Source organism: Quercus lobata, chromosome 7 (genome assembly GCF_001633185.2).
Source record: "Quercus lobata isolate SW786 chromosome 7, ValleyOak3.0 Primary Assembly, whole genome shotgun sequence".
In the NCBI taxonomy this organism is placed as follows: Eukaryota; Viridiplantae; Streptophyta; class Magnoliopsida; order Fagales; family Fagaceae; genus Quercus; species Quercus lobata.
Window position 1 is genome coordinate 28,918,965 of NC_044910.1, and position 9,743 is coordinate 28,928,707.

Consider the following 9,743-nt stretch of genomic DNA (forward strand, 5'->3'; position numbering starts at 1 on the left):
AAAATTTGTTTAATTTAAGTTTCTTAATGACCCCCCTCAAGAAAATTCCTGGAGCTGCCACCACTAATATACAGGATACACAAACTGTTGGTCCCTGAGTTGGTAGAACATTTTTATATAGGACAAAACTTATATATAATACCTTAGGTGTTGTTCCTTAGGTTCCTATCTTAAGATTTTGTCATATGGCTAATTAACTTAAAAAATACACTTCCATTCATGAGAAAAAATCCACATGGTAGAATTTTAATAGAGGAACCTAAGGAACAGTACCTAAGTATTTTACCTAAGTCTTGCTCTTTTATATAAAAGCGTGGTTCAACAAGTGGGCTCTTGAAAAGCATTGCAACCCACCGAATCAGACAGCAAGAGAAATTGTAGGCTTTACAAATGAATACAAAGCTTGTGTCTTCTTGAGTAGCCCACAACAACCTCAAACCAAGCATCAATGGAAGCCACCTCAAAAGCTTCTGTTTAAGATAAAAATAATGCGTCCAAATTCCAAAACCAAATGAAAAGTCCTGTTTATAAACACTCACACACCCTTTAGATGAGTAGATATGTTCTATCCAAAAGATGCAGCTCTTCTACATAAACACTAAAGTAACGCCATCCACTAAGAAATGTTTATTATATATATATATATATATATATATGTATATGAGATTGTACTATATTATAATGTGTTGCTACCACAAAATACCTTCTACACAAATATGGAATGCTAGATGGACAAGCAAATCCATAGCTAACTTGGATAGGGATGGCAATAAGACAGGATAGGGCGAAGGTCTGAAGGATAAGGTTTTTACCTCCGTCCTGCATGGTCGGGCAAACTGCCTTGCCCCATTTTCGTGTGGCCCCGTCATCCACGCAAAACTTTATTTTATGTTAATCTGTCATAGCCCACTCCACACCTATTACATTTTTTCTAAATATAAAACCTTTTTCATTAAAATAAATATACTTGAAATTTCAATTAAATTTATTATTGTAATCAAAGTAATTTTTAGTAAAGACTAAATAATAATATTCGAAGTGTTTAATAAGACAGTATCACAATAAAACAAAAAATCCTAATACATACTAAGTCTTTAACACTAATAGAGCAAGTCGAGGTCTCATCCTCACCCCGTCCCAATTGTAGGAAAAATTCTTGCTCCATTTCCACCCTAGGGAACGGCTTGTGTTCAGTGGAACTAGCCACTGGACACAAGCACCACCCCCCACCCTATACCCCCTTTACAAGGCAGGAATGGGGTGGGTCAAGGTGATGAAAAATTGCCTTCCCTAAACTTGGACTTTGCAAGTCTTAGATTGATGTTGGGTTCAAAAAAACTTCGAACTTCTTTGGATTGATTGGGCAAGGTCCAATGTCCACCTTACATATGGTAGTCTTTTCAGCACCTAAATAGAACTCCATCGCACTGCAGCCGAAAGTGAAAAAATTTAATAACATTTATTTTTTTATTAGGTGAAAAAGAAAAAGGTCATCCACGTAGGACTATTAGTTAGCCGGCCCTACCAGCCAATTCTAGAGCTACACTCATTCTAGCCATTAAAAAATCAGAATCAAAAAATTTTAATAACATTGAAAGAATCATTTTTTTTAAGATACGCTAGAAACAGAATCATTTAGTACATTATAAAATTTAAAGCCAAAAAAAAAAAAAAAAAAAAAAAAAAAAAAAAAAAAAAAAAAGATATTGAGCAGATTATGCATAATAACATAGGGTTTCATTTCTAAATCCCATAAAGAAAAACAGAATCATTTTTAATACATCATAGGTTTTTGTTTTTATAAGGAAGATTTCATTAAACCTTTCTCTCTCTCTCTCGAGTGTCCTCTCACGTTTCACTCATTTGTCGTTTCGAATCCAAAAGAAAAAAAAAAAAAAAAAACCTAGATCTTCCCAAAAAAAAATCACAATCACATGCAATTCCTTTAAAATTTTTGAAGCCCCTGAAATTTCAAATTATGGGTATGCCACTGAATTTGAAATACGGGGCTTTCAGTTAATGCAAGGGTTTGTTGAAATATAGGGTTGGTTTCCAATTAAGGCCAATTTGCTTCAAAAAGAAGAAGGCCCAGAGAGAGAGAGAAATGAAGAAGTTGATAGGGAGACCAGGTTCGGTGAGTGGGTTAGCGTTGAGGTTGGGGCAATTTGGATTTGCAGCTGCGGCAATTGGTGTTATGGTCACTTCCCCTGGATTTTCCAGCTTCACTGCTTACTGGTATTTCCTTTTTCTCTCTTTGTTTTTTGGGTTATTTTTGTTTTTTTTAGCTTACCATTGTGTTGCAGTTGGATGATCAATTTTATTTATCAAATGGGGAAAAAAGAAAGATGGGTATTTTATTTATTTATAAGAAAATAGCTGTGTTTATTTCAATAGTTCCATTCAGAGTGTAAGTTTGAATATGTTTCAGTAATTCCTTTTGATATGTGAAATTGATGACAATGTTCAAAACAGGAAGAAAGTAGTAAACGTGTAATCCTGGGTTTGCTGATTTTAGCGACACGTATGATGTGGCAAATGAAATTAATCCTAGGAGAATGGCTCATTAAGATGTCGATGTAGAGTTGTTGATTCCTAATAAGTATGGAACTTCTGGTGATGTGATAGCATTGCACAGCTAACTTGGTATCTGGTTTCTCAAAAAAAAAAAAAAACTTGGTATCTGAGTTCATTGTCATTGTACCCTTTCCTTTGTAGGCCACAAAGAGTCATAAATATAGTGAAGGTCTTTTTTTTTTTTTTTTTTTTTTTTTTTTTTTGGGGGGGGGGGGGGGGGGTTTGGGGGGGGGAGATAAATATAGTGAAGTTGAACCTAGGGTGCCGTACCCGTGTCATACCAGCTGTTTTATGTTATAATTTTTCAGAAATTGTTCATGTCACCGTATCGTACCCATGTCCATATATCCGTGCTTCCTAGAGTAGAAATCCAACTTCAATCATGTATTTCCTATTTATGATAGTTCACTGTATGTTTTACAGATTAAGGTTCATAGAAATTAGCAAAATGGGCTCCTTGTTTCTGACAAATAAACTTAATTATTATTTACTTATGCTTATGTTACTTATCAAAAAAAAAAAAACTTATGCTAGCAAAATGGGCTCCGTGGGGTTCAAGTGATAGTCCAGTAGTTATGGCATCCTTTTTGGTGTCTCATGTTTGTGGTTCAAATCTCATCTCCCCTCTTCCACTATCTATCTATCCCCCCCCCAAAAAAAAGAAGAAAAAAAGCCTTGTTCTAGCTAAGATTGCTTTCTATCCTTGTCAGGTTGTTATGGTATGAGCTTGTTACGACAAAGATATTTCAAATGCAAAATTGTCCGGATGCTAAATGGAATCAAGTGCCCTAAGTTTAGGGATGGCAAAAATTTTCCGCATCGCTCTGCTTTTTCCCATATGGGTTTTTCCTTCCCCGAATGTGTAATTGTGTGTGTGCGCGTGTATAAAAGAATATTTTTTTATACATAACCTATTTTTTATTTATTTATTTTGTACATATTCTATTACCATCCCCTAAAATACGCGTTTTCTCTCTTTTAGCACTGCATGATTGTGCCTCCCCCGTTTCTTTCATCTCTACCTTATTAATGTCACAGCCAACTAGTTAGGGATGGAAAATACCTCCAACCTGCCCTGAACCTGACTTGCCCTGCTCACTCCCCATGCAAGTTTTCCCTGCCTCTTAATCCAACCCTGCCTTGCCTTGTTGGCATCCCTACTTAAGTTCTTTAATAGCTTATTAATACTTGCACATTTAAGTTTTGGCTATGTGTAAATGCCAGAGTAACAATTGTGAAATTTTCCTTTAAAAAAAAAAAAAAAAAATTTATGGTCCTCACTATACTTAGGTTATGTTGGAAGGTTCTTATTAGGAGGCTACATTTTGAATGTAAAATACTCATTTATAATTAATCAGAGTAGATCTATTACGCCTTTTTCTGAGAGAGATGTAGTGTCTAGGTTCACAAGTTAGTGTTTATATCTAGTGCGACTGCTGCAGTAAGTGATGTCTATGCAATCCCTGCATGCATTACATACAGTCATGCAGTGTATCCAGGCACGTTAAACCTGTGAATATGGTATTTTCTACTTAATTCTTGCTCAAATTTTAATTCTCATTTGCATTCCTTAAAGGAGAGGGGAAGGGTGACTGGAGTACACTAATTTTAGTATATTCTGGTGAGCTTGCCCTGTCCTCTCCCACCCTCCATATATAGGGTAAAAGATTATGCTCCTTTTTTTTTGCGGGGTGGTGGGGGGTTTTAAAGTTTACTAAGATACTTTAGCAACCGTTCTGTTCCACACTTTTAACGGTGATATATGTGCTTTCGCTCAGCTATTTGATTGCATCAATGGGGCTTCAAGTGCTGTGGAGCTTTGGACTTGCATGTCTTGATGTTTATGCTTTGACAAGAAAGAGAGACCTTCAAAATCCAATCCTAGTGAGCCTGTTTGTTGTAGGCGATTGGGTATTCAACTTGTCCCTTAAATTCTTGAAAACATTTTTTCTTGCTATAAAATATGCATGAGTATTGTCACATAAATCCGATGCTTCATATACATGTGTTTGCTAGATACTTGCATTCATCACATATCATATGTTGCTAATTTTTATATTCATTTTGGTCATGATTGTGGCCAATGCTGCCCAATGGACTGGTTAATCATTTTTATGGGCCACAAAAACATTTCCTAAGACACTGTGTTAGCCTTCTCAGTTTAGACCGACAAATTAATGAACAATTGGTGGGTCAGTCTTCATATTATTGTCATATTTGGCTGCCTATTATATGTCAAATAAGCGATGTTTAAAAGAAATTTTGTTTGCTGCTTTCCAATGCCATCCAAGTCTACAGAGATGGTCACATGGGATGGTATGGTCTCTCCAATCAACTTGTTAGTAGGTAAAATTTTTATTGAGAGGCGCATGCCTTGACATGCAGTGATCTTATAATATGTTGTTACATGAGATATTGTTGAGTTCGAATAGAGTTTATCATCCTCAATCTGCGCATGAGCTCTGTCTCTACAAGTTTTATTTCTTGAACTTTCCTGGAATCAGATTTATTGAGCCTTATGTGTAGGGGGAGACCAAAAGCTTTAGAGCACCATGTATATGTGTATATTTTTTTTATAGAAACACACCCCCAATCTCCCCCCATCCCCAACACACACGCACATTGCTTTTGAAATTTTAAAGAGGCCTCTCTGGTCTCTCAACTTTGGTTCTGAGTTGGCTATTATTTCTGCATGGTTTAGGAGCTGAATTCAGTTGGGAATCAAAACGGCTACTTTCCCACTTTGTCTTGCAATATATGTAACAGTGGGCATACCATGTAATAATTCAAAATTTGCAGGTGACCGCTATTCTATCACTTGCAGCTGCATGCTCATCAGCCGGGATTATAGTTCTGTATTCAAGAGACTTGCATTACTGCAATGATCAAGCCTGCAGCAAGTACCAGACCTCTATAGCTTTTGCTTTCATCAGCTGGGCTCTTAGTGCCATATCATCTCATGTGATGTTTTGGATTTTATTAGCCTCAATTTAGATGGCTCATTCTCTCCAGCCCTGCAGATAACACGTCCACGATACACGATCTTTTATTTCACTTGTAAATGATGTTGTTTCTCCAGCATACCCAATCTATTGGTGATTTTCAGGATCTACCTTTTTTAGTTACATGGAGTAGAGGGCTTTAATCCTCATGTTCTTAATCCAGTATTGGGTTCAAATTTTATTTCCATTTTTTTTTTCAAAAATTTTATTTTGTAAAAAGTTATAAATTTTCTTTCCACCCGACTTGTTTTTATTCTTGCAACCTAATGGCCAAACATTCAAAACCTTAACTAGCTTTTTAGTCAAAACTCTTTGTTGCAAAAACTCTACTATTAAAACTTAAGAATTAGAGGTCTACTTCTTAAAGTAACCTCGTACGGTCATCTAATGGGTGCTTAAATTTGCAAACATAACATGCACACCTGTTTGCAAGTAAAACCCTTACGAGTTTCATCCAATCAAAAGTTCACAACGTAAACTTTCGCTTTGAGACTCCGACTCCAACCCATCACAGAGCACTCTTTTATTGATTTAGTGAGATAAGCGTTAAATTATCATCAAGTCTCTTAATCTATTTTTCAGGGTTGGTTTTAAAGAGTTTTTATTTTATTTTATTTTGTAGACAAACTCTTATAAAAATATCCAAAGCTTGTTCCTTACAAAAAATTAAACAAAATAATTTTTATTTTTCCATTTAAACCCCAGAATTTTATAAGTTTTTTTTTTTATTTTTTTTTATTTTTTATTTTTATATTTATTTTGATGGGAAATAAGAGAATTTTATTCATCTGAAAATGAATTACAAAAGAGAGACAAAGCATGAGCATTACAAACAGAGATCCTCAATAAGAAGATGCTCAAGAAAACTTGGAAAAGACATTTTCCAAACCTGTGAAACACCAGAATTCCCAGCTACCTTTGCAAGCTCATGGGCGACTCTGTTACCTTCCCTTTTCAGATGTTTAAAAGAACATCAGGAAAACAAAGCAGCCACTTCTCTGATGTTTCTGATTATGTGTCTAAGCTCACCACCATGGATTCCATCGTTAATTGCTAGAATAATGGATAAGGCGTCGGACTCAAAAATAGCATGGGAGACTTCCATTTCCGCTGCGAGAAGCACACCATCTTGCATGGCCAGAGCTTCTGAGATCTCAGCCGAGTATGATGCGGGCAGAACCTTGTTTGAAGCTGCTAGAACTTCACCCATGTTATTGCGAATGACTACACCGATGCACGATTTCCTCCCATCTTCAAAAGTTGCTGCATCAGTGTTAATTTTAATGAAGCCTGTAGGTGGAGCTTTCCACTTGGATTGAGGAATGGACTAAGATAACCTCGGACAGGAGCAAGCTGCCTTATATTCGGCCAAGACTCCACCTGCCATTTCCCAAGCATGAATTGGAGGGGAACCCGAGTCCTCATGGATTGCTTGATTGCGATTCCACCAAATAGACCAGGCAACAACAAAGAAGAGCTCTAAATCATTCGGGGAGCCTTTTGCAATAAAATCTAAGGCAATATCCACCAAGTCACAATAAGAGGTAGAGAGGTCCACAGGACAATTGTACCAAAATGCCCAAGTCATTTTTGCATGATCGCAATGAAGAAGTGCATGGGCTTTGGTCTCAATGGCTTTGTCACATATTGGGCAGAAGCTAGAGCAATGAACACCTCTGTGGTTTAGATTTTTCATAGTTGGAAGACCGTTGACACAAGTCCTCCAAGCAAAAATTTTGATCTTCGGAGGGACTTTTTGCTGCCATATCCGCTTCCACAAAAGGGTCCTTGAGCTGCTTTCACCTTCCTTAATTGAATCCACAATACCTGAAGCTATATGATATGCACTTTTAACTGTAAACTCACCCCTCTTGTTGCCTATCCAAATAAGACAATCTTCGGGCAAATTATAGTTTAGTGGGATTTTAAGGATGGTGCTGGCTTCATGGGGCAGAAAAGTGGCATTAATTACATCAATTTTCCACCATCTAGTGTCATTGTCTATGAGGGAAGACACCCAGGGAAAGTCTCCATAGCCAGCTTGGGGGAAAATCACCTTGTGGGTTGATGGTGTTGGCAACCATCTATCATCCCAAATATGGATTTGCCGGCCATTGCCTACCCTTCACCTTGTGCCCCTTTTAATAACCTCAAGACTATTGTGGATGCTTCGCCAAGCATATGAGGGGTTACTCCATTTTTTGGAATTAAGGACATCATCAAAAGGAAAGTATTTTGCTTTGAAAACTCGAGCCACTAGGGAGTCGGGGTTTGTGAGAATTCTCCAACCTTGCTTAGCTAGCATGGCAAGGTTAAAGGCTTGTATGTTTCTGAAGCCCATACCTCCATGGAGTTTAGATCGACACATCTTCCTCCAACTAACCCACACAATCTTGTTCTCTTTGTCCTTTTGCCCCCACCAAAAGCTCCTCATCATACTTTCCAGGTCTTGGCAAAGAGTCTTGGGGAGTTGGAAGCAACTCATAGTGTATGTAGGCACTGCTTGAGCCACCGCTTTGATTAGGATCTCTCTCCCACCAATTGAAAGGAGTTTACCCTTCCAACCGGCAAGCTTTTTTGCCACTCTGTCTTTAACTTCAGCAAACACCTGAGCTTTGAATTTCCCAATGATGGAAGGCAGCCCCAAATACTTGTTATGCCTGGAATCTTGCATTGGACCGAGGATGTTTAGGATGCCATCCCTTAATTCTTGGGAAGTGTTCGGGCTAAAGAATACTGAGGATTTGTTAGTGTTAATTTTCTGCCCCGAAGCCTCTTCATATCTGTTGAGGATACTGACAAGTGTATGACATTCTTGCTCCTTTACTTTACAAAACAAGAGGCTATCATCGGCGAAGAAAAGGTGAGTAATTAAAGGGCAGCCTCTACAGATGGAAAATCCATTAATTTGCTGATTCATAGCAGCTTCATGAATAAGAGTTGAAAAGCCCTCGGTGTAAAGGAGGAAGAGGCAAGGGGAGAGCGGATCCCCCTGTCTAATGCCCCTTGAGGGAGAAATGTTCCCACAAGCTTCCCCATTTATAAGCACTGAATAAGAAACAGAAGAGACACAATTCATAATAATATCAATCCATTTTTCCACAAAACCCAATTTCTCCATCACACCTTTAATAAAGCTCCATTCTACCCTATCAAAAGCCTTGCTCATGTCCAATTTAATAGACATGTAATTTTCTTTTCCTTCTTTTTTATGGTTTAGATAATGCATGAACTTGAAGGCAAAAAGAACATTATCCATGATAAAGCGATTAGGGGTAAATGCACTTTGGTTTTCGGATATGATGTTTGGTAGAATGTCTTTAAACCTATTGGCAAGGACCTTAGAAATGATTTTATAGGTGGTGTTACAGAGGCTAATGGGGCGGAATTCTGTCATTCTGGCTAGCTGGTTGGTTTTTGGTATGAGGGAGATGTTGGTTTTGTTTATTTTAGTCATGGGCAAATTTGAATTCAACACATTTAAAACCATGTTTATAATGCTAGGTCCAACAATGTCCCAATAATTATGAAAAAAGATCGCGGACATATCGTCAGACCCAGGTGCTTTGGTGGGGTGGAGTTGCTGAAGTGCCTTCAAGACTTCCTCACTTGTGAAAGTTTTGGTGAGCTTAGAGTTCATTTCATCTGTGATACGCCTAGGGATTGCATTAGTGACTTCATTGATTCCGGTGGGAGAAGATGTAGTGTAGATTTTCTCAAAATAAGCTATAGCAGTGGCTGTGATACTTTCCTTACTTTCACACCAAACATCGTCCTCATTCCAAAGCCCCAAAATGGAATTCTTCTTCCTCCTCTCCGAAGCACGGGCGTGAAAAAATTTCGTATTTCTGTCACCTTTCTTATACCAATGGACTTTGCTACGTTGTCGCCAAATGGTCTCCTCACTGTCCAGAAGGTCATTTATTTCCTTTCTAAGCTGATTAATTTTAGCCCCTCTGCTACCTTGCTGATCAACAGTTGTAATGGAGTTAAGAGCTTTTCTTTTCCCAGCTATTTTCTTTGGAATATTGCCTACTACATTCTGATTCCAACTTGCCAACGCACTTGTACATTTTTGGAGATTTGAAGCAACCCCTTCAGGAGTGACAGAGAGAGTATTGGAGTGCCATGCAGCCTCAATCACATCATGACAATCCTCCCTTTTGA

At 37.8% G+C, this 9,743-nt stretch overlaps 1 protein-coding gene across 2 annotated transcripts; it reads left to right on the plus strand.

Annotated features, from left to right (window-relative positions):
- The first annotated feature begins 1,699 nt into the window (after window positions 1-1,699).
- LOC115952226 (CASP-like protein 5B2) lies at window positions 1,700-5,763 on the plus strand. Of its 2 annotated transcripts, XM_031069315.1 has the most exons (4): window positions 1,700-2,235; window positions 3,285-3,293; window positions 4,353-4,485; window positions 5,374-5,763. In XM_031069315.1, the coding sequence occupies exons 1-4, from the start codon at window positions 2,105-2,107 to the stop codon at window positions 5,566-5,568; spliced, it is 468 nt and encodes a 155-aa protein (XP_030925175.1). In that variant the 5' UTR covers window positions 1,700-2,104; the 3' UTR covers window positions 5,569-5,763. The 2 variants fall into 2 exon arrangements, with proteins under 2 accessions (XP_030925175.1, XP_030925176.1); XM_031069316.1 differs by lacking the exon at window positions 3,285-3,293 and having other exon boundaries at window positions 1,704-2,235.
- Window positions 5,764-9,743: the final 3,980 nt, after the last annotated feature.